This window comes from Mus musculus, chromosome 3 (genome assembly GCF_000001635.26).
Source record: "Mus musculus strain C57BL/6J chromosome 3, GRCm38.p6 C57BL/6J".
Taxonomy (NCBI): Eukaryota; Metazoa; Chordata; class Mammalia; order Rodentia; family Muridae; genus Mus; species Mus musculus.
In genome coordinates, this window is record NC_000069.6 from 96,249,198 (window position 1) to 96,271,603 (window position 22,406).

Genomic DNA, 22,406 nt, shown 5'->3' on the forward strand with positions numbered 1-22,406 from the left:
GTGCGAGCTCAGGATGGGACCTCCCCAAAGTATCAACAAATGAAATCAATCTAAAGAGTGGCAGAGAGGAGGGAAGGTGGTCAGAAGGGAGTAAGAACCTCGTGCTATGAATTGGAACATAAGGCTCATGGAGAGGCAGGACCCAACTCCAGACTCTTAACTGGGGAAGGGGCCACAAGAAAAGACAGGGACCCATAGTTTCTTTGACCTGAATAGAATTGTACCCACATAACTTGGGGTAAGGATGTAGATAGTTACAATTTACACAACATGGATAGAACATAACTGTTAGGTCCAAAGTTAACTCCCCAAAATGGCAGTGCTGGTGACAGTGTCCTAAACAGAACTTTGGCCAGGTAAACAGGATTGTTGGTAGATAAACAGGCCTAAAAGTAGTTTGCTAGGAATCTCTTAATCTGTCAAGAGCCTCCCTTAATCCACCCCAAAGGCCAGGTACCTCAGGCAATGGCATCTACTTCCCAATCAATCCTGTTTGTATTAGCACAGAGACCCACCCCGCTGACAGTCATAAAATCTGCTTGTTTTTCCACCCTTTTGCTCTTTTCTCTGCCCCCCACCCCATGAGAGATAGTTTTGAAGTTTGGTCCCCAGTAAACCTCTCTGGCCCAGGAGTGAGCCAGTATGGTGATTTCATTGCATCTTGGTTACAATAACAGGTGCTAATGATATCACTAGTACTAATAACATCAGCATTCTTGCTGTGCGAAATAACCAACAGAAGTGTAAGACCCCCTTTCGGGGACCCCCACTCTAGTCTCAGGAGTGAGAGAGCACCCAAAGAAACACGAGAATCCATCTTTCTGTAATCACATGAAGCAGTTTAATGACAGAGCTCCAGACCAACATGCATCCCACACAGGAGATAACGGATGTCGGCCACGAGGCTGGAAAGCTAGGGGTTTTTATGGAGTTAGGGGTTTAGGGGTGTAGAATTCAGCATAGCGACACACTATTGGCTTATTCAAACATCAGCAGAAAAATTACATGTACGTGCAGGGTGTCAGAGTTCTGTGAGTAGTTGACTCAGTTCAGACAGCCCTGTTATGTCCTCACATTCCTCTTTATCTTATGGTCAAGCTGTTCCCAGGAATGTTTTAACTACGGGGCCTACCCAGGTTTGTTTTTCTTTGTTCTCAGCCCCAGGCAGCCTCTAGGCTCACAAACAACCAGCAATTTATGAGTACTTTATATGACTTACAGGTTTTGAAATTTCATCTTTCTTTCAGGAGCAATTCAAGTGAAGATGGAGTAACTTTGGTTTAAGGAGGGACAAGGAAGCCAGGCATGGTGATACACACCCTTAATCCTAGCACTCAGGAGAATCTCTGAACTTGAGGCCAGCCTGATTTACATAGTGAATTCAAAGAATGCCAGGGCAACACAGACCCTGTCTCAAAAAAGAAGGGCAGGTGATACTGTGGGGAAATGGCAGAGGACTGGGATGGGGGGGGGGGGGGCGGGAGCTGATCGCATTGCAGTCAAGAGACAGCAGTTGGTGCTCAGCTTGCTTTTTTTTATTCAGTCTGGGACCCAGTGATGGTCCTGCCTACCTCCCCGCCTCACTTAAGCTTGTCTAGAAACATGCTCGCAAACACCTTAGAAGTGTGTCTCCCAGATGATTCCAAATCCAGTCAACTTGACAAGAAAGACCGTTAGACCTGAGAAAAACACATCTCCATGACTGTCTGAATAAGCAAGTGTTACTCACAAGGGGCTGACCAGACCACTGCCTCGCCCTAAAACAGGGTTTCAGCGAAGAGCCCCTCATTGGCTTTTGGGGTCCCTTTTATGGGGAAGGACTGGGGTTTATAGAAAACAGCTGTTGAGATAATTGGCTGTTAGCACCTGGGCAGAAGGGTGGGGGACTAAGGGCTCACAGCTGCCTGTGGGGTAGATAACTGGATAGAAAACAGCTGTCGGGATAATTAGCCAATTAGAGAGGAGGCAATAAAATAAGTTGAAGACTACATCATGTGGAAGGGGAGCCAGCAAGGGATCTGGGAAGACACAACTTCATAAGGCAAAAGGGCAATCATGTATCACAGGCTCAGGAGCTGAGCAAGGCAAATGGGCTGCGCAAACATCATGGGGTTACAAGTTCAGGGTAGGTTGAAAAACATGTTTTGAGGTAAATATGGCTTAGGAAGCAGAAACTTATTCAAGAAGATATGGAGACTTAATGTGGCTTCTTACCAATAATGTGGTTCCTGTTTTGTTTCACGGAACCACCACAAGTATTACTGTAAATCTTAATTATAACTAGATCATGAAAAACAATGGTAACAAAATAATCGATGGATAATTTGAAATATGCCAGTTTCTAGACAGGGGAAGACTGTTTTATTTTTGTTGAACATGTGCAGAAACTGTGTGTGCCAATGAAGCCGGGGTCTCATGTTTTGCTTTTCTTTTGCATTGATTCAGAGAACTGGACATGAAATATTACATGAGCTACGGTATATCTTAGTGCAACTTGGAATCAGCCATACTGATTTCTGCTGACATAAAACTATAGCAAAATATTCATTTATAACCTGATAGATAGATAGATAGATAGATAGATCTAAAATGGAAACAAATTGCACAAAGTGCTTATTTTTAATCCTAGTCTATTTCATGGAAGAGAAATTTTAAAACAACACTGCTTTTCATTTTCTAAGAGGAAGTTACCATGAGCTAATAGGTTACAACATCCCAGAGCTATAATTACATTTTAGACTAAATACTTAAGAGTTTCACATGTAGTAGTATGGTATAGTGGTTAAAGGTGCTTCCGCCAGGCCTGGTGACCTGAGTTCTAACCCTCAGCCCATGCGATGGAAAGAGAAAAACAACTCCAGCAAGCTGTCCTCTCGCCTCCAGTCTTGCACTGGGTACAGCATGTATACACACACAGAAAATAAAAATGTATTTTTAAAAGAGTTTTTTTTTAAGTTTTTTAAAGGATTAACAGAGAAAATCACCAAGAACACTGTAAAATCAGCCTGCATATAAGAACTTGTTACTGTTTCATTCAGTAGGATAAAAGGAGAGACTGTAACTGGTGACCAGGGCACAGTGTGTGGCAGAGGCAGTACTAAGAGATGAACTCTCGGTGGTGGGGGCTTGTAGGCCGGATTCTTTAAGATCCTAAATGCTAACTAGGACTGGCTTTCTTCTGTCAATAGGATAAGAGAATTATGAATGGAAGATTGAATACAAAAAGTGCAAATTATAACAAACACACACAGGAAAGATATGCTCATATACACCTGACACCCTCTTCTGGCCTCCATAGGAACCTCCCACACCACCCTCACAGACATAAATAATATATTTAATCTTAAAAAATAAAAATAAAAAAATAAAATAAAACTGGAACTCAGACAAAGGCAAGTTAAACCAGTAACAGATATCACTCGAAGTTTGCAAAGTTGAGTCATGTGCAGGGATGGCCATGATGGAGGGTGTGTGTGCTTGAGGCTGCCCTGGCAGCATGTAGACCTAAGGCAGCTATCATGCAAGGCAGCCACTGCTGCTTAAGACAAATTTACATCGATCCAGAAGTTCTGTTCCTTGATATTTATTCAAAAGAAATTATCATGCAAGTTTATCAGAAAGCATGGTAAGATACTGGAAACCATGTGGGCATTCCTCATCAGGAGGAAAGACATATATGTTAGGTTAAGGCGTAAGTAACTGTTGTCTGGATAGCCTGCCATTATAAGAAAAATTTCTCATGCTCATGTTTCCGGTGTTGCTAGGAAACTTTCTAATACCAAGTTGATTGCATATTCTGTTATGTTCTGTGCCCTTAGAACCCAGTCACTATAGAAGTCAGTAGAACTGATTTATATAGTTACCCACAATAATCTCGGACCCGAACCAAACAACCAGGAGCACTTCCTGCACCTGTGTATAAGCTTTTATGGTATAAGCCGTCCCTGGGATAGACTCAAACATAAGAGAGATACCTGCACGAATTTAAGAAACTTTTTGGAATAAGACTTCCATTTTGAGTGATGGTCAAGGAAAGTTTAAGTTCCCAAAACCTCCCTGGGAGCTAACATCCTACCTGGCAGAAAGAGACATCTATGTGGGTAACTGACATCCCAGTTGGCGAGTTAAGACATGAATGTTACAAGTCCTATCCTGGTAGACAAGGCATAAATATTAGACAAGGGCAAGTCCCCTACCACAGTTGAATACCCCAGTGGGAGGATACGTATAGAGAAAGACACGTTCCTAAGGAGATCCCCCATCTCTAGATCTGATTGATGGTATAACTTGGCACAGATGTTGTAGATATCAGGCTTAAAAGCCTGTTGGACCTTAACTCAGTGTCATGGTTTAGTTTCTGAATCTGAACCCTGAGCCTGCTTGCTCAGTCCTGGGGTGTATGCTCAGCAAACCATCCCTGTCTGACTGAGATCCATGTCTGTGTGGTTTGTGGGGTGGTTCCTAGACCCCAACAAAATATAGATACACTATCTTCTATTTGGGCTGCAATGATAAAATGTTTTGGTAATTTATAAACAGAAGTGCATTGTGGGTAGCTGCAGAGGCTCAGAAGAGCAGGAGCAAGCAGATTTGTGTCTGGTGAGGGAATTTGTCATGGATGGTGCTTTAAAAAGTCCTCAGCATGGAGTGAGGGGTAAACAGTTGACTCACTAATGCCATCGATGAAGGATCCACTCTCATGACTTAACTGTCTCTGGTACTGGCTAGCTTTTATGCCAACTTGACATAAGGTAGTCATCTCGGAAGGAGGAATCTTAATTGAGGAAATGCCTTCGTGAGACCAACCTGTAGGCAAGTCTGTAGAGTGTTTTCTTAATTGATGAGTTGTTTGGAGGGCCCAACCAGTTAGAGGTAATGCTGTCCCTGGGCAGGTGGTCCTGGGATAAGGATGCAGCTGAGATAGCCTTGGGAACTACCCAGTAAGCAGTACTCCTCTATGGCCTCTGCTTATGTGACTCCCTCCAGATGCCAGCCTTATTGAAGTCCCTGCCCTGACTTTCCTGGATGGTGGACTACAAGGATGAAATAAACCTTTTCCTTCTCAGCTTGCTTTCAGTCTTGGTGTTTTATTTATTATAGAACCCAACATAGAAATGCTAAGAGACCTTATAAAGCTCCCCCTCCCCACTGTCATATTGGCTAATAAGTCTTAATATGCACATTTACCCAGGTATGTGGTGTGGGAAAGAGGATACTATGTTCAGAAAACGACACCTAACAACAAAAGTAGACCTTAAAAACAGTTCTGGGCCAAGTGAAGTGGTACCCACTTGTAATCCCAGTGCTCTGGAAGCTAAAGCAAGAGGATTACAAATTCAAGGCCAGCTTGGACCATTCAAGAAGTCTACCTTATCTAAAAAAAATAAAAATAATAATAATTAAAAAAAAGAACGAGACTAATATTTTAAAATCCGATTTTATTAATTTAATATATTATAATATAGTGAGATAAGACATTTTAAACATAAAATTGCTTTTTACAAGGGTGGGAGTTTAGGAACTAAGTGTAAAGAGAAGAGAAAAAACTAGTTGCTTAAGCAGATGAGAAATCAAGCTGTCTGTGGAGATTAGTAAGCAGATGGTGGTGTGAAGGAGCCAGAGGAGCTTCCGAGATAGGAGGCCTAGTCTCAGGCTTCGGGACGATAGCAGATGAGGGTCTGGCGACGAGATCGATGAGATCGGGGAGCAGCCACAGCGACTGCTGCCTCAGGCATGCCTTCGCTTGCCTGAACCTGGCAGAGGGAAAGGCTGTGGTGAGTACTGCTGTGATGAAACACCATGACCAAAAGCAAGGCGGGAAAGAGTTTTATTTCTTCTAGAACCCAGGACCACCAGCCCAAGGATGGCATCACCCACAATGGGCTGGGCCTCCTACATAAATTACTAATTAAGAAAATGCCCTACAGGCTTGCCTACAGCCTGATCTTACAGAGGCATCTCTTCTACTGAGGCTCCCACCTCTGAGGACTCTAGCTTGTGTCAAGTTAAAATAAAACTCACCTGCATGGGTAGAAACTGATCAAAACCAACTCTGAGCTTATGGCCTTTAATTATTCAGGGCCTGGAAGATGGGCTTCAGGCAGTGTTGAGCCAGAGGGGCTCAAGGACACAAAATGGCCTTGCAGACATTTGTGCCACCTAAGTATCTGGTGACAGGAAACTAGAGAAGATGTTTACCCTAAAACCAAAGGGAAAACCAAAATGGAAAATAAACATCACTTCATCACTTTTTGCTCTCTCTCCCTCCCTCCCTTCCCCTCTCTTTCCCTCTCTCTCCAGACAGGGTTTCTTTGTGTAGCCTTGGCTGTCCTGGATCTTGCTGTATAGACCAGGCTGGCTCAAACTCAGGTCTGCCCACCTCCTGGCCAAGTGATGGGATTAAAGGCATGAACCACCACCACCCAGCAATTTCACGGCCTCAGCCTTGGCTTTGCATAGATTTTAACTTGCTCTCTAAAGTATTCCTATTGGAAAGGAAAACAGTTCCAGCAACACTAAAGATGAGGACATTTAACTTCGACAAGCAGAATTCCCCACGGCTGCTCTCAGCAGACTCTCAGTCATGTTATTATCTGGGGAAGGAGCTCATTCGTGCACAGTGTAGGGAAATCAAACAACTCAGACAATCAAAGCTGGGAAGACTTACACCTGTGAGTCATTGTTAGATTTTTGTGACTATTCCTAGTAATTCTCTGTATATCCATACAAATGTGTACTAGTCTCTGTATAAATATAAACTCTGGTCTTTTGGCTCAACTAGAAAAAAATTATTAATAGCTACCGTAAAGTAGAGAATTTCAAAGGAGGAGAACAATGACTCAAAGGTGGCTAGCTGGCTATACATGAGGAAGCTGCAGCAAGTCAGAGGAGAGAGCCTAGAGAGGAGAAGTCAGACTTGTAACTGGTTTTCCGGGAAATGTTTATGATTGGGGGGCAGGAGAGCTCCCTGACGCCATTATATTAGAAGCAGAACCATAGAGTAGACCCACAGTCCTTTGTACTTACCTCCAGTGGATGTTCTGAATCTACTCTAGAGATGAAAGAGACGTTAGAGTTTACCTCTTGGAGAATTTTCAGGGTTGGAAATGAAAAGGAAACTATTTTGCTAGCAAGCCCCTCCCCCGCCTCCAAAGTATGATTACATCTTACAGTCTTCATTGTTAATAGTGGCTGAGCAGGGTTTTATGGCCCTTCCTGTTACAGATAGCTGAGGTGATAAAGAAGAAATGTATTAGTGCAAAGGGAAGCCTGATTCTCTGGTTTGATCTTCACAGACTCAGCATAGCTTAAATGCTTCAGTCATGCCATAGCATGGTACAAGTGAGACTGACAAGATGTGGGCAAAGGCCACCATCAAGGTCATCCAAAGGAATCTCTCTGGAAAGATGTTTAAAGGTGTCACTTAGCTGGGCTCTGTAGTGCACTGCCTTTAACCTCAGCAATCCAGAGTCAGTGCCAGGTGGGTCTCTGTACGCTCAAGGCCAGCCTGGTATACCTACAGTTCCAGGACAGCCAGGAATATACAGAGACCCTCTCTCAAAAGAAAAGAAAAGAAAAGAAAAGAAAAGAAAAGAAAAGAAAAGAAAAGAAAAGAAAAGAAAAGAAAAGGTATAGTAATGGTTTAAAGGTAGGATATTGGAAAAACTTGGGAAGAAAAGAAAACATATTCATTGATTATTAAATTCAGTACTGTGTTATAAAAAGCACAAAGAAAGATTTAATAAAACAAACCTTGCCGGGTGTGGTGGTGCACACCTTTAATCCCAGCACTTGCAAGGCAGAGGCAGGCGGGTTTCTGAGTTCGAGGCCAGCCTGGTCTACAGAGTGAGTTCCAGGACAGCCAGGGCTACACAGAGAAACCCTGTCTCAAGAAACCAAAAAAAAAAAAAAAAAGTCTTTACTTTTCTAATTTCTACATCCTCTACATTTGCCTCAAATGCTTGGCAAATAAAGCAACTCTTTCCATCTATATTTTTTACTTAAACCACAAATCGCTGGGCCATAAACCCAGATTTTCCAAATCAGTCAGTCTCAGTAAGACTGCAGCAAGACTCAGGTGCCCCATGCTGATAGATGTAAAATCTCACTTTCATAACTACCGACTTGAGTCTGGAAATGTTCTCTGCTTCTTTTATTTGCTTAGTTCTCTTTAAACCTTTGTGAGCCAGTGTTTGAGAGCACTTAAGCAAGATCAGATGTGTTTATCTGCAAGGCCCTTAGCAGTGAGAGTTACAGCATGACATGAACTAGGATAGCAAGCTGTTGGTGAGTTTGTAAAGGGAAGCCCATTTCTTTTTCAGCTCAAAGGGTCACAAATGCTGTCCTTGCAATTTCCCCTCAGTCCCTGCTTCTCGGTTACTGAATACCTAACTGACTAGGATGGCAGGCACTCTGGATTTCCCAAAAACGGACACAAGCTCATTCCTTCTGCCCAGACTCCCCTGATTCCCCAAAACATACTGATTTCTGTAGTTTGAGATTCAGAAAAGTATCTAGATTCCTCATCATATTCAGTATTTGGTACCTTGGACTGCCGAGCCCCCCCCCCCCCCCCCGTGTGTGTGTGTGTGTGTGTGTGTGTACACCATCTATTTCTTCTGGAGGTCAAGATCAAGTCTTGATCCCTTCCTTTGACAGCATTAAGATCCCTTCCTAAGACAGCATTTATCTATTAAGCATCATGCTTAAATCTACTTCTCCCTATAGTAGTACTTAATGCTGTTGAGAGCCACCGAAAGTGAAGACCAATAAAATATAGTTCATTTTTTTGAGGAGAAGGCCTAGTATTTTTCCTCCGACCTACACATATCACCAAATTTTGCAAATAAAAACTAAAATGTGTTGGGGTCCAGGAGTCGCCCACAAACCACATGAACACCGATTCAGTCAAACAGGGATGGTTTATTAAATGCACACCCTAACCCTGATCGATCAGGGCTATAGCTCAGAATTCAGGGTCTGAGGCCATGACCAGGAATATTTTTCTGTGTCAGCTTATAAAGGCTAAAACCACAAAAGTCACAATGAGCTCAAACACGGGTGCAGGATGTGCTGCCTGGTGGCAGCCCCGACTCGGGTCAGTTTAGACATAACTTTATGTTGACCTTTAGTTTGATGAGTCCTTCAGGAAGCTTATAGTTGTGGAATTTCTTGATATTAACAAACCTTAAAACATACAGGATATAACGGGGTATGTGGTCAGCATGGCCCTGCTCTGAGTCCTTATTTTTCTGGGTCAGTGACTGGCAGGCACATTACAGTAACAATATGAATAGCTGGTGGACTACAGCTATGCTAAGGCAGGAAGGCCTCAAAAGAATGCAAAGATAAAATACAAACAAACAAACAACAACAAACCTGCACTCAAATTTAATTGAAAACTGTATTTAAGACGTAGCCTCACTCCTTTCCACCCCTAAACTCCTCCACAATTTCTCATCCTGAGCCAATCAGGTCAGTCCGCTCCTTTCCAGTGCATAGGCCCACTCCTCTGAGACCTCGTTTCCCAAGCTGCCAAGCAGGGCTTGCTCCTCCCTACCCTACAGCCTGAGAGAATCCTCCAGTCAAACTCCTTTCTATGCCAAAGCCACTCAACTTCCCCACCCATCAGGCAGGCTGTACTCTTTAGACTTTCCAGCTTCTCTGTGATCTGGAGGCTGTGAGCCCCCTCAGTAGGTACCTATCCTCTGCTTCACCCTGTTGCAAGATAATTGAGCACACTGTGAACCCTGAGGTTGTGTTATGGTGTGGCTTAGACCTTCCTCGCACACACCTTTAATCCCTCTGGCTGGAATACAGACACACCCTTAGTACATACCTTTAATCTCAAACAATATAGGTAAAGTTAGTTTGTAGAAGGAAACGCTAAATTTGAAAGTCATGTGGCAGACAAAGTAGTGAATGAGAGAAAGATTTGACAGAATAGGATGTGCCCAGCTCTTACAGAAAGAGAGAAGAAAGGGGAGAGAAGTTACTTAAGGGGTGGGGCAGAGAGAGAGGAGACAGTTTTACTGGGATAATTGTATAGAGACAGGTTGCAGAGAGAGAACAAGCTAGACAGAACAAGCCAGAGAATGAGAGGAGCCAGAGGATTGGAACAGACTGCCAAAGTTAATATGAGGCAAAGCAGAGTAATCAGAGGCTGAGAGAATCCAGATTGAATCAGTCAGCTTGGAGAGGTGTTAGAGCCAGAACAGCTGAGTGGACTAGCCAGCCAAAGTTCAGAAAGAATTAGGAAGAGGTGAGCTTATTCAACAGCAAGTCTCAGACACTGAAAACATTCTAGGCCTTGATTAGATTGTATGGAAGCTAGAAGCTTCCAGGAGTAGATCTAGGTCAGCAGATAGAGGCAGTAAACCTCTCAAACCACAATTATATCAGAATAAAAGTTAATTTTACATCACCTCAAAGGTCTCATGGATTCTCTCGGGATCTTATTTTCACTTGCTGCCAAGGCTACCCTGCTCCTCTGAGATCTTCCATCTCCAAACTCAGACAAGGTTCGCTTCTTCATATGCCATCCCTCCTCAGGGATCTAGACACCCAGCTTCCCTTGATCATCTGCCCCAAACCATTTGCTAACCAGAGCTTAGTCAACGTTTCTGCTGCCCAACCACCCACCTCAAAAGAAAGAATGATTAAAAGATATCAAGTTGGGAGGGAGAGGAGATGGGGGTTGGTCTGAGGGGAAGTGGGTAGATATGGCCAAGATACTATATATATATATATATATATATATATATATGTATATATATATATATATGTATATGTATATATACATATACATATAATATATATATATACATATATATATGCATGAAAAATTTAAAGAATAAAGAGTGGGAAAAAAAGTTGAAGTGAAAACTTCTAGTTTTTTGGAAAGTTAGTTATGCCAAATGATGTTTTGAGGGAGCACACAGGTGAAAGAATGTCTTGCTAAAGCAAACACATGAAAGACTGTTTTCCTGAAGCAGACAGAGGTGAAAGGATGTTTGGATACAGGGAACATGTGAAAGAATGCTTGATGAAGGAGTATAAATGTGACCTCACAAACAGTGGAAGACAGGCACTGAGCATTGGTTTGGTTTGCTCTGCCTCAGTATTTTTCGCTAAAGACACACACACACACACACACACACACACATATTGGTTCGCCTTGTGAGACATTGAGAGAAACTCACCCACTCACTGCTCATGAGGTTCCTGGGCAGCTTGCCACTTCAGCGGCCTCGCCTCAGGCAGGTTGGAGAGCCTGGTGGTTTCTTCAGGATTGAACTACAGCTGTCTGGTGTCTGCTTGCTGAGAGAACTGGACTGTAGCTGCTGGTTCGTGCCTGGTGTCTGCCTGCCTAGAGGACTGGTCCACAGCTGCTGAGTCTTATTTGGTGTTTGCTATGGGACTGAACTGCTGCCCAAGAAGTTCAAGCTTGCCCCAAAGAACTATTGCTGAGCATTCCCACTTATCCTAGTAACTTTTCTCTTCCACTCCCTCTGCTGGGTGGTCGCTAGAAGAGAGATCGAACCCTTATTAAAAGTAGGTTGCAAAAAAATTATGCCTACAGAAAATATCCCAATAATAAAGGAGATTCTCTATCCCATTCCCTTAGATTCTCCTGATGTAACGCATTGCCTTTAACCCAAATAAATGAACATTGGTACAATAGGAGAAACTCATTGCATTTCACCAATTTCCCTATTAAGGTCCCATTGGCTGAAAGAGCCAATCAGGACGTTGTTGCTTGGCTCACCAGGGACTCTAGTGTTCTCTAGTAAGTCAGTTTCCCCTCTTCCTTCATAAGCAAAGGCCGATGCCAGCTTCTGAATCTTGACTCTTCCCAGAGACAATTTCTGGTTGCCTCATACGGTCTTGTAAAACATTACCATTGGGGGAGAGCACATTAAACATGGTCTGAGTTATGCTTCTTACAATTGCATATAGTTATCTAAAATGTATTTCCTTTAACCACAATAATTATAGGTGGATCAACACAACTATATTCCTATGGTGATCCTCACAGTATACCCGAGGTGATATACACTAAAATCCAACTTCTCCGATTGGAAGTTGGATTTTCATAAGTGATCGTGAAACGGAATGCAGAGGCTGCACGTCATCTCACCTGAGTAAAAGGTTAATATGCAATAGCAAAAATAAAATAAAAACAAGCCCACAGCCAATAACATGTTCAACCCAAATCAGCGTGCTACAGAATATAGATGCATACATAGAGAATGGCTTACTGCGTTCTTGGCCATGTTGAGAATTTGCTTTTGCCTTATCAAAATTAAAATGCACCATCTGATCAACGGTACACATGTTTTGGCAAGTCTCTTTCTAAACAGGTCCCAACACACCACACACCTGAGTGGCTTCTAAGATTTTCTTTCACTAAATAATATAGTGTGCCTCCACTCACTTATTGTTCACGGTGGTTTGGTTTTGTGTTTGTTTGTTTGACTATACATTCTTTTCTTTTTGTTGTTTTTAAGATTTTATTTTATGTATACGAATACACTGGTCCTCTCTCTTCAGTCACACCAGAAGAGGGCATCGGATCCTATTAGAGATGGTGAGCCACCATGTGGTTGCTGAGATTTGAGCTCAGGACCTCTCAGTCCCCTCTCCAACCCTCAAGGGGTTTTTTGTTTGTTTGCTTGCTTGCTTTGTTTTGTTGTTTTGTTTGTGACAGGGTCTTGTGGTTCAGGCTTTCCCCCAAACCATGCAGAAGTGGTCCTTGAACCCCTAACCCTTGTTTCCTCCCTGACTTGCTGGGATTATAGCTGTCACCACCTGGCTTGCTTATGTTATGGGACATTAAAATGTCGTTGCAATTGTATCCCAGCAGAGCTTCGATCCCAGTCCACTATTTCCTAGATCCATGCCTAAACTGAGGAGTTTTGCGAGGACTTTTGGGGGTCCTGCTTGGTGTTTAATTGTAAAGACACCGGAGACATCTGGATACAATAAAGCTGTTGGCCTGTTTGCTGAGACAGTCCCTCAGCTAACCCATCTACCTAACCCGACCGACTTCTTGCCACTGTGTCCCACCACGTGTCTCTTTAAATCCCTGTTCCGTTCTTGTCCCTGCTTGTCTCCCGCCTGTCCGGCCCAAGCTTCTGCTGCCAGCTCTTTATTCTGCAGGAGGCCATACGCCTAACTCTTCCACTGAGCCAATCAGCAGCAGGACAACGCCCGGTCTCTCTTACGTAGCCTTTTGGCGCAGAGGGTTACGTGACCTCCATCTAGGCAGCTAGCTTTCTAACATGGCCTGAAGAAAATCTTTTGGGAAGATGAGGAAGGATAAAAGGTGGGTTGTGGGGCCATAGAAACAATACCAAATATCCGGTCAAGCACAGCCACTCATTGGAAACACAGGGACACAGCCACATAGCCATTTGATGTGTGGACATAGGTCATCCCATCCAAAGGGTCTCCTTATTGCAATTCTGCTCCAAACAGCTAAAGAAAATCTTAGCCAGTCTCTTGACCTGACAACCAGCTCACACACTAAGTAGGAATTAAAATTCCCAGTGTGAGCTATCCTGCTGGATGCTATCTATCCGCCGTGGTATAGAAACTTAAGTGGATGGCTCTAAAAGCGGAACACCTAGTAGCGTTGAGTCACAAGGAAAACTAGCGTCTTTACCTTACCGAGTCTAAACCCACGGTTATTACCTGTACAACCCAAGTCAGTGTCAGCTCTCCTGAAGAGACTGTGGTTGGCCCTAAAAAGGGCCGTTAGGGATGGGGGGGGGGGGAATTGAAGCGGCGGCGTCTAGCCTCCGAAGCCGTAGAGGGTGCGGCCCTGGCGCTTGAGAGCGTACACCACATCCATAGCGGTGACGGTCTTGCGCTTGGCGTGCTCGGTGTAGGTGACTGCGTCGCGGATGACGTTCTCCAGGAACACCTTCAGCACACCACGGGTCTCCTCGTAGATGAGGCCGGAGATGCGCTTGACCCCACCGCGCCGAGCCAGGCGGCGGATGGCGGGCTTGGTGATACCCTGGATGTTGTCACGCAAGACTTTGCGATGGCGCTTGGCGCCACCCTTGCCTAGACCCTTTCCACCCTTTCCTCTGCCAGACATGGCTAATGTAATCTGAAACACCAGCTGGTGAGGCATTGGAGGTGGAGTGCCACTAATATATGAGAGGATCGGACCAGATTGAAAACTGAAAGCGCGCGGGCGGGAACCTTTCTAAATTATCCGGGCTCTGGATGTTGCATCATCTTCCTGTTTTTCTTTTCTCTTCTCTGCCCTCTACCGGTTCCTTACAGTCTCAAGCCTTTATTTTTTTATTTTCGATTTTCTTAATTATGGTGCCGAAGTCCCTCGGAGAATTCAGATTCCTCCAAATAAAACTTAGAGATAACACAGACTTTAGAAAGCACTGACGCTAAAAAGACAAAAGACCGGAGAAAGAGAAAGTTAGAGATGAGGGGGGAGTGCGCTGCACTGAAGGGCCCGGAGCTCCTGTTAGGTAAAAACCGCAGCAAAAGTTCCAGTAACCAGCGTGACAATCGAAAGCAGAGGACCCAGGAATGTGTGTGGAAGGGAAAGGTCGCGGGCGTTTCTGCGTACAGTCGCCTGTTTCGTTGATAGAGACACATTATTCAGATCAAGCAGAAACTAGATCATAGGAAAACTGAGGATGCCGCCGATCCTTTTCACCGAGGTCAGTGGGTTTCCACGCTCTTCTACCCAAAGGCCCGCTGACTAGCCGAGCAGCCCGGGAATGCTGCTACGCTCGTTTCCACAAGTCCTTTGAGGCCCGCCCTTTGTTTTCAGTTATTCCAAACTGTCTCTACTATGCAGTAGACTAAAATTCACTTTTTCAAGTGTGTGTCTGCTTTATACAGTGACGCCCTGGGAAATGAACTGGAGTCTGTACTTCTAGTATGTCCGTCGTTCCCAGGGCCACCCATAGAAGAATCTTGAGAAAGCATTCTGCATCAGAAAGAACGGTAGTGGGTTGGTTGGGACTTGTTTTTAAAGTGATCTGATAGGCCTTGTTCTGACTGTTCCTTTATTCTAACATCTATATGTGCTCATGAATCCCCACCACCACCACCACCACCTTTTTTCTATCCAGATTTTCTGGCTCCAGACATGTAGATAGATGTAGGTTTTGAGTCACCTTAGGCTGGGGGCTCAGACTCCCCTCTCAACTCAAATGTTTTAAACCTAAGACCTGTGAATTGTAGATCTTAGAGGGAAGAGAGCTCCCTCCTACCCCAGTAACCCTGGGCAGTCATACACGTCTCTTGATGGATAGATCCTGTTTGTAGACATGCCTCCATGCCCAAACTAGCACCCTAGAATTCAGAGCCTCTCCATCCCGCAGCCGCTGTTTTCTCATTCCCATGGCGACCCCTGGAAGCTGTGTTGCTTCATATCTCTGTATTGTGCGGACTTCTCCACATCCTTGACTATGTCCCTAATGGGATGTGATTTCTGTGTCTTCTTTCTTTTTAAGGTGAAGTGCAGTAGAGGCTCAATAGTTGTTTATGGGTGGACAGCTCCTGCCTTTGCCTCTTTCCTTGTAAAATAAAACAACCACGTGCCAGGCTGACAGGGCTTTGGTACCAGGGCCTGAGGCAGACTCAGAGTCTACCATCTTTTCAGGTGAAGGGAATCAAGAATATTCTCCTACTTCGGACATGAGAATCATTTTGAGCAGAAGGGTTGAGATTTGTTTAAGAGTGGAACCTGCAAAAGATATCAATATTTTATCCTGTTTGCAGAAAATCCTGAGTGGGAAAGGGGGTGGGAAGGGAGTAGGGAAGGGGGTGTGGACAGGGGTGGGCAACAATAACGTTGTTCTCTTTTCAGGGGTGAGACCTGAGCCCACTCCTGACAGACGCTGTCTCAGGACTAACCTGTCCCTGTCTATTCTCCTAAGGGTGATTTATTTCCCAAAGTCATTTGACTTTGCCATAAGTGTCCCTTCTTCCGTCATCTTTCCCCTACTTTAGGTATGTGGACCCCAAATTCTAACCACCCTCTTTGAATTACTCAGTTTTTGAGAATTCCCATGTTTACGCTCAATACACATATTTAGAAGGAAACAACTGTTTGGCCTATCTTTTCTTGTCAGATTCAATTCCAACTAAGAAATATGGAGGTTAAAGCAAAAAACAAAACAAACAAAAAAACCAACCCCTAAATTTAAAAAAAAAAAAAAAAGCCCTTAAAATAAAAACTGATAACATTTCTTCAGATCTCATGAGAATTAAACAACACCTTATATAACTCTGAAATATTGTATTATACTTTTACACTTGAGAACATTCGGTGAACTATTAATTATACTAAGTTGTCATGTATAGGCAGTAATGGTGACTGATCAGTAGGAAGGAGACTTGAACTGATTTCTATCCAGTGGCAGGATACTGGAGGTACTGGCCCACCTCAAAAAGGAGTAAGAAAAAGGTCCCAAATACCCATGGTTTCTTAGTTTGGTCCTAGGTCGCAGACTATTCAAAATCAAAGCAAACCAGGTAAATAGCCTGAGTAGCCAACAGACCAAAATTCACCTGGTCCAAGTTCGTGTTTGACTCTAACTCTGGGGTTTCTTGAGCCCAAACACAAAACTTAGTCCATGCTTTTGTATTAAAAACAAATATATAAAATACATATATATTTGTTTATATAAGTACATATAAAATATTACATGCCTAATAGTTCATTTAATTTTTTTTGTTTGCTTTTCACTGTATGGAAAAAGTTGAGCTTCTTGTACCCACCCCCAATTAATAAGATCCCAGTTCTCTGTCTCTAAACTTTAGGCCCTGGCAATGTGGTTTGTTTTCTCTGAAACAGGGTCTCACTCTGTAGCTCTGGCTGTCCTGGAACTCACCTGGATCTACTTGCCTCTGTGCCATTATACCCTGCTTGGCCTTTTTTTTTTTGGGGGGGGGTAATTTTTAATGAAAAACTTCAGGACATTTCTGAGAAATAACTGCAGAGAAGCAGTTTCTTCTGTATCATAACCCCTGTTCTGGTCAAAGTTTCGATCCAGAATTTCCCATGAATATCACTCTAGTGTCGGGTAGACACCAAGCACAGCTGAGCGACATGACTGGGTTGTCGACGAAGGCAATGTGCAGCAGAAGGAATACAGATTAAATTTGCCTGGGCAGCGAGGATTATCTTTTTTTGGAAGAGACACTGATAACCTTCAAAGTTTACTTCTTGATTTCTAGTTTCGTGCCATAGAATTCACATCTACAATAGCATCCTCATTTCTGAAGAGTATAAACCTCTTACAGGTATAATTGTAGAAGCTAGACAAGAGGAAGACTCTTGACTTTCTTACTGTCTGTTAAAATAAACCCTACAACTCCTGGACTCTGTGTCTGAATACAGCCGCTTTCTCTTCCTCTTAGAGGAAGTGGTCCAAGATCCCCAGCCAATGGCTAAATATACAGACAATGCTGTACATTACATAAACATATACAGCACTGTATGTTTCCTTTAGTATATGTGTAAATGTGTATGGTAAATTTTAACTTATGAATTTGGCTCAATAAATAGGTCAAAACTATAGTAAAGTAGACAATAATAATCACCTTTAGTGAAATTTGTTTGCACTTTGGAGCCCTTATTGCATAAGATCAAGGTTACCTGAACATAAGCCTTGGCAGGTGTTTTGAATGGAGGCTGCTACTAAGTAAATAAGTCATGGGTAGCAAGGATACGCTGGGCAAGGGGATGATTTATGTCCGGGGTGAGAGGCCATGAGAGGATAGACTTACAATGTAAAATAAGACTCCTGACTTCTTTTCTGGAATTTTTCACTTATTATTACCTAAACACTGATGAGGACAGAAATAAAAATCTCAGACGGGGGAAGTAGAGTCTGAAGTTTGAGAATCTCTTTCTGATTTAAATAAACACCACATGCTTTGTGCTCCAGTACATACATTACAAAGAAAATCTTACCAGGAAACACGATACCTGGTGTGGGCACCATCCAGCCCCACAGGGCAGGTCCCCTTCTAATGGGAAAGGTCAGCAGCGTTTGAGAAGCCCTGAATGGTTTGATTGTACGATATGAAGATGTTTCTGTGTTTCAAGGCTTTACCTACTGATCCACTTTTATAGGAAGCATTGCCGGCTGTTAAGAAATGACCACAGGAAGGTAACAGCTCCCATCAGTGATACTTTTGTGCCATATTTTGGAGGTTACTTCTGCTCCTGAAGGATTCTTAAATTAATTAAACTGCCAAACTGCTACCTGTGTTTAGTATTTTGGAATCTCCTTAAAATCAATTTCATTTTACTTGAATTTCAGCGAAAAGATAATACATTTTTGTCAGCTCTAGGAAAGTTTTAAATATCTTGGGCCTATTTTTACTTTTGGGTTTGAATTTTAAGAAGGTTGGTATACAATGCTTTTTTACCAAAAAATCAGGCATGCTATTAAAAGCTTTACTTTGAACCAGGCCATAGTAGCACACACCTTTAATCTCAGCACTCAGGAGGCAGAAACAGGCCAGCCTGGTCTACAGATGGGAGTTTCAGGAACCCAAGGCTACATACAGAAATCCTGTGGTGGCCCACGCCTTTAATCCCAGCACTTGGGAAGCAGAGGCAGGTGGATTTCTGAGTTCGAGGCCGGCCTGGTCTACAGAGTGAGGTCCAAGACAGTCAGGGCTACACAGAGAAACCCTGTCTCGAAAAGAAAAGGAAAAAGAATCAAATAAATAAGTGCTCATTTGCTTTGAAAGTTATTTTGACTTGTCATCTAGATGACAGGTTTAACTATTTAGTAGCTGTTCTCCACTGGAAAGGCGGTATTAATACTTCTAGTCTTATCCTTCTGTTATATAAACATTTCATCTGCAGGACTTAATTGGCCGTTAGTGTAGAAGGGAGGTGGAAGGAACGCACTCTAGACAGAAGGAAAGGCGGGAGCGCCATACATAACGATAGTCAGTGTGCAGTAAATGTAAGACCGGCTTTGGTAGGGTTTCGAAATAGGTAAAACTTAAGTTTGCATTTGGTTCCTTTCACTATACATCGTTTTGTCATCTTTCGGCCGTGGTACAATGCGTTCAAATCACTGGGCACAAAGCCTGAAGTTAAATAAATGCTAACTGTCAGAGAAGAGCTACAGTATCTGGTGACTCGCTACAAAGTGAATCGCAGAACATGAAAAGGGCAAGTTTGTTTCCAAAGAAACCTGTTAGAAGAGCACACTGCGTGAGAAACACTTTAAACACTGCATTTAGGAAAGTTACATCAACTGAAAAGCACTATCTTTTTAAAACCCTCTGCGGTTCATAAATACAGGAAGGAAAAGTATCAGGAGAGAAGGAATAGTGTAACCATCTTGAAACTCAGCAAATAGGATCGAATTCTACCCAATCAGACTGCAAGTCCAGAAACTCCTGCTTTCTGGGCCCAATCAAGACGAAGATAAGTCTATAAGTATGGCCACTTGGCGTCTGCAAGCCGAAGTCGCAAAAATATGGCCCGTACGAAGCAGACCGCCCGCAAGTCCACCGGCGGCAAGGCCCCGCGCAAGCAGCTGGCCACCAAGGCCGCCCGCAAGAGCGCCCCGGCCACGGGCGGCGTGAAGAAGCCGCACCGCTACCGGCCCGGCACCGTGGCGCTGCGGGAGATCCGGCGCTACCAGAAGTCGACCGAGCTGCTGATCCGCAAGCTGCCGTTCCAGCGCCTGGTGCGCGAGATCGCGCAGGACTTCAAGACGGACCTGCGCTTCCAGAGCTCGGCCGTCATGGCGCTGCAGGAGGCGAGCGAGGCCTACCTGGTGGGGCTGTTCGAGGACACCAACCTGTGCGCCATCCACGCCAAACGCGTCACCATCATGCCCAAGGACATCCAGTTGGCCCGCCGCATCCGTGGGGAGCGCGCTTAAGCGCCCTGTTTCCCTTCCATCCCCCACAAAGGCTCTTTTCAGAGCCACCTACGTTGTCGATGAAAGTAGCTGTGTCAGCTTTGCAAATTGATTTTCAGTGTTTCAAATACGCCCTCAAGTGTGTCAGGCCTAACAGTTACCAGTAATCACATTCCTTATCCCAGGTTTATTCCATTTAGAGCTGGTCTTGAGCTCACTACTCAAATATGGGCCAGTCCAAAAAAGGAGTTCTAATTAGGGTCTCAGAACTGTGAACCTGAAAAATAGCCCCAAAATTCCAAGCGTGATACCTAAGAGCGATAGTTAACTTATTTCAACCTGGTGTTTTAAGGATCTGTAAGCGAAGGGAACATAAAGAACAGCTGAGGCAAAACTGCCGCTCTCAATAACAGGCTAGCATGAAATGGAAGGCTGCGATTGGCTAGAAAGAATTTCCTCTAAGCACCACCAAGGCTCGCAACCAGAATCGGTTTGAGTAGGCTCCGCCTCCTTGACGCTGACTCTGCTGTAAATCAACCAATAAAAATGGAATACCGTGTGAAACCTCATTTGCATACAAGCTCTATAAGTACCGCATAGCAAGCCGCGCTGAAACAGTTCGTAGTTGCCCGGTCTACCTTACGTTGCATCTTTAGACGCGGAGGAAAATGCCGGATCCAGCGAAGTCTGCTCCTGCCCCAAAGAAGGGCTCTAAGAAAGCTGTCACGAAAGTGCAGAAGAAAGATGGCAAGAAGCGCAAGCGCAGCCGCAAGGAGAGCTATTCTGTTTACGTGTACAAGGTCCTGAAGCAAGTGCACCCCGACACGGGCATCTCATCTAAGGCTATGGGAATCATGAATTCCTTCGTGAACGATATCTTCGAGCGCATCGCAGGTGAGGCTTCCCGTCTGGCGCATTACAACAAGCGCTCGACCATCACTTCCCGGGAGATCCAGACAGCCGTGCGTCTGCTGCTGCCGGGAGAGTTGGCTAAACACGCTGTGTCGGAAGGCACCAAGGCCGTCACCAAGTACACCAGCTCCAAGTGAAGTGCAGCAGAGACGTGATTGATCGGCTTTACCCAAAAGGCTCTTTTCAGAGCCACTTTAGTTCTCAAAAAAAGACTGTAAGCACTAAGGGTCTGATCTAGCAGGTAAGGTTAAGCCATGATGAGTCTGTTACCCTGCAGCGCTCTGGTGCAACATCGAGCGTTTCAAAGTGTTGGGCGGTGTCTTGGCTTGCTCAGCCTGCTCTCTTATATAACCCAAGACTACCAGCCCAGAGATGGTCCCACCCACAAGGGGCCTTTCCCCCTTGATCACTAATTGAGAAAATGCCTTAGAGTTGAATCTCATGGAGGCATTTCCTCAACTGAAGCTCCTTTCTCTGTGATAACCCCAGCTGTGTCAAGTTGACACAAAACTAGCCAGTACAATTGACCCCTTGTCAACTTGACACACAAACACATCACTAGTAAGCCTCAACCCTTACATTCTTATTCATCCCCAAGGTCTAAATAACTTTAAAAGTCCCACAGTCTTTACATATTCTTAAAATTTCAATCTCTTTAAAATATCCATCTCTTTTAAAATCCGAAGTCTTTTTACAATTAAAAGTCTCTTAACTGTGGGCTCCACTAAAACAGTTTCTTCCTTCAAGAGGGAAACTATCAGGGCACAGTCACAATCAAAAGCAAAAGTCAATCTCCAACCGTCCAATGTCTGGGATCCAACTTACGATCTTCTGGGCTCCTCCAAGGCCTTGGGTCACTTCTCCAGCCATGCCCTTTGTAGCACACGCGTCATCCTCTAGGCTCCAGATGCCTGTACTCCACTGCTGCTGCTGCTGCTCTTGGTGGTCATCTCATGGTACTGGCATCTCCAAAACACGGCATGACCCCTTCAGTCCTGGGCCATCAATTGCAACTGAGGCTGCACTTTCACCAATGGCCTTCCATGGCCTCTCACAGTGCCAAGCCTCAGCTGCTCTGCTCAACTCCTTCATGCCTTCAAAACCAGTACCACCTGGGTGACCCTTACACATTACCAAGCCCAGCCACAGCACAAGGTACAACTTTGGCTATATCTGGAACAAAGCCACTGTGCTCTCAGAAAACACTTCCCAGAAGATGTCACCTCAATGATGCTGGTCTCTTCTTAATCACCGCTAATTTCTTAGCTCCAGCTAACCAGCATCAATAGTCCCAGTAATGCAAAGTTTTTGCTTTAGTAGTTCTGGTATCTTGTCAATCACAGCTGATTCTTCAGCCCCAGCTAACCAGAACTACAGAATCTTCACAATCAAAACAGCAATGGCCCTGAAAAGAGTCTTTAATTTTCCCTCTGAAATTTCACAAGCCAGGCCTCCATCTTCTGCACTGTTCTCAACATTATCTTCCAAGCTCCTACACAACATCCGACAGAGCTCTTAACAAACTTTCCAAGCCCAACGTTCCAAAGTCCATCCACAGTCCTCCCCAAAACATGGTCAGGTTGTCACAGGAATACCCCACTCTGCTGG

General features: G+C 44.2%; 3 protein-coding genes and 1 long non-coding RNA gene across 4 annotated transcripts; 2 read left to right on the forward strand and 2 right to left on the reverse strand.

Annotated features, from left to right (window-relative positions):
* Nucleotides 1-5,423: 5,423 nt before the first annotated feature.
* Nucleotides 5,424-8,553, reverse strand: Gm20627. The gene is made up of 3 exons (XR_375857.2): nucleotides 7,027-8,553; nucleotides 6,022-6,199; nucleotides 5,424-5,753 (listed from the first exon to the last, which is right to left on the reverse strand). It is a non-coding gene; the product is annotated as a predicted gene 20627 (long non-coding RNA).
* Nucleotides 8,554-13,736: 5,183 nt separating this feature from the next.
* H4c14 (H4 clustered histone 14) lies at nucleotides 13,737-14,120 on the reverse strand. The gene has a single exon (NM_033596.3). The coding sequence runs from the start codon at nucleotides 14,105-14,107 to the stop codon at nucleotides 13,796-13,798; it is 312 nt and encodes a 103-aa protein (NP_291074.1). The 5' UTR covers nucleotides 14,108-14,120; the 3' UTR covers nucleotides 13,737-13,795.
* A 5,336-nt stretch (nucleotides 14,121-19,456) lies between these two features.
* Nucleotides 19,457-19,958, forward strand: H3c13 (H3 clustered histone 13). The gene has a single exon (NM_178215.2). The coding sequence runs from the start codon at nucleotides 19,497-19,499 to the stop codon at nucleotides 19,905-19,907; it is 411 nt and encodes a 136-aa protein (NP_835587.1). The 5' UTR covers nucleotides 19,457-19,496; the 3' UTR covers nucleotides 19,908-19,958.
* Nucleotides 19,959-20,502: 544 nt separating this feature from the next.
* H2bc18 (H2B clustered histone 18) lies at nucleotides 20,503-20,995 on the forward strand. The gene has a single exon (NM_175666.3). It carries the CDS (start codon nucleotides 20,555-20,557, stop codon nucleotides 20,933-20,935), a length of 381 nt encoding a protein of 126 aa, NP_783597.2. The 5' UTR covers nucleotides 20,503-20,554; the 3' UTR covers nucleotides 20,936-20,995.
* The last annotated feature ends 1,411 nt before the right edge of the window (nucleotides 20,996-22,406 follow it).